Consider the following 2098-nt stretch of genomic DNA (forward strand, 5'->3'; position numbering starts at 1 on the left):
CACACACACACACACACACACACACAAATTTATACAATTTAATTTGATTCACATTTTAAATAGTTATAATTGATTATAAATTGATTCTTGATTAATTAGTTACATTCCTACTTTAAAACATTTAAAACAATAAAATTGTTAGGTACCCAGTTATCTTTAAACACAGTAAAATCCAGTGAAAACTGCAGGTCTGACCTTGAGTGAGAGAGATCCAGCCATGTAGAAGTGGTCCAGGTCTATGATGGATGCCAGAAGCCCCGCCAGCAGCACCTCATACAAATCACTCCTTTTCCTCAGTCCGATCACAATCGCCCACGACCACAGCCCTATCAGTCCGTGAGTGGCATTGTCCAAGGCGGCGCGCAGCCACAGGTGGTTCTGGACGGCGGACAGCTGGAGGGCGTGGTCCGCCGCCACGCAGAACATCCCGAGCCCCGCCGAGGCCAACAGGGAGGCCGAGCTGAACGTCTGCAGGAGGGCCTGGGCTTTCTCCGCCTCCAGAGCCAGGCTGAGAGGCACRCGGGCAGCGCCTTCTCCCCCGAGGCCCACCCCAAGCAAGGGGGTCGAGGACTGGGAGGAGTCGAGCTTGGAGTAGAATCCTTGCATGTTGAACGATGGGCTTGGGGAGCCAATCACCAGAGTAAGTCAGCAAGGTTCACACAGACTGGAAAAAGAGAGAAATAAATAAATAAATATGAATGTACACTTTTCTTTTCCAGATAATATAGAGTGTTTCCTTTCAATTTGTCATTTTGATTTCTGGTCCACCCAGTCAAACTGAACATAATCTGCAGCCTCAGATCACTATCATCCACTTATTATTATACCTAATTCATCTGCTTGCAAAACACGAGGACACACGTGCGTTTTGTGGTAAATGAACAATAACAAACAAGTGAAGCAACGAATGTGCAAAACAGAATGTCAGACAAGTGCACACAAACATCAATGGGCCCTCATCATACTGTACTGTGTCATGTAAGGAAGTGAAATGTGGGACAGACTCACTGTGCCTCTGTCGCTCATGTAACATCAGTCCCTCTTAAATAATAGATTCAACCGGTTTGATCCTAAATCTTAGCTCTCTSTTATTTTTAGCTGCGTTGCCTCCGACATTAAGCAGCTAACGCTTCCGTTTCTTCTGTGCTCCTTTCTAATTTAAACTCAGTGTTGAAAAATAAAACGCACGTAATTAAAAGGAATAAATACACTTTACTTAGCGACAAAAGCATCTCTGATAGCTTAACGGGCATCAGGAACGAGCGAGGTGTTGCTTTGTGTAGGCGGTGAGAGAGGCTGTCACCAGACACTCTAATTAAATTATGCTCATTTACACCACGGGGCATGTTTTTGTTTCGCATAACAACACAACATTTCAGGATATATCTGTTTAAAAACATATTTTAATGCGATTTAGAGGGACCAAAATGAATAAAAGCAGGTTACTCACCCCATCACTGTGCATCTTTAACCTACCACTGGGYTGGGCTTCACTCTTCTTCGACGGGGATGATCCTGCTTCTCGGCGGCGCACACTGCCACCCAGTGGTAATAAGTGGTAAACGCAAGTGAACGTGAACATCTGCTTTGAATGACACAAAAATGTATATTTAAATGCTTTGTCAGTAATTCAACTCATAGGGTTTTCTATTAATGTTTTTAGTAACACGATTTTGAAATAGTGCAGTAGATCAAAATGTTTTCTTACAGTGTCATCAACCACAGTGCACGAAAAGCACATTAAAAAAAACTATAATAAACCAAATAACCTATTTAACTTGTTTTAACTCTGTGTTCAAATATATGTAAACGAGTATATTTGCTAAGAAAATAACCCTGTGTGTATAATTCAGAATTCAGATAAACAAATAAAAAGTAAACTTTTTCTTTTTACATTTTAAAGTCTTTTTATTTATTGTGTTAAAATACTTCAATCTTGAGGGTGAGGATTAAGCTGTAGAAATTAATGGAAGTCAATGCCAAGTCCCCATAAAGATAGCTGCCCCAATTTTTTTTGTGCGTGTGTGTGTGTGTGTGTTTGTGTGTGTGTGTGTGTGTGTGTGTGTGTGTGTGTGTGTGTGTGTGTGTGTGTGTGTGT

The 2098-nt window shown here is 41.6% G+C and overlaps 1 protein-coding gene across 1 annotated transcript in view; it reads right to left on the bottom strand.

Moving 5' to 3' along the window:
• Window positions 1-1518, bottom strand: part of tmem267 (transmembrane protein 267) — a 3816-nt gene extending 2298 nt beyond the window's left edge. The window contains exons 1-2 of the mRNA XM_014002522.1: window positions 1451-1518; window positions 196-664 (exon numbers count right to left, since the gene is read on the bottom strand). Of these exons, the coding sequence (XP_013857976.1) occupies window positions 196-606 (411 nt within the window). The 5' untranslated portion in view covers window positions 607-664; window positions 1451-1518. The remainder of the gene's footprint in view (window positions 1-195; window positions 665-1450) is intronic.
• Between the last annotated feature and the right edge of the window lie 580 nt (window positions 1519-2098).

This window comes from Austrofundulus limnaeus, unplaced genomic scaffold (genome assembly GCF_001266775.1).
Source record: "Austrofundulus limnaeus strain Quisiro unplaced genomic scaffold, Austrofundulus_limnaeus-1.0 Scaffold13, whole genome shotgun sequence".
In the NCBI taxonomy this organism is placed as follows: Eukaryota; Metazoa; Chordata; class Actinopteri; order Cyprinodontiformes; family Rivulidae; genus Austrofundulus; species Austrofundulus limnaeus.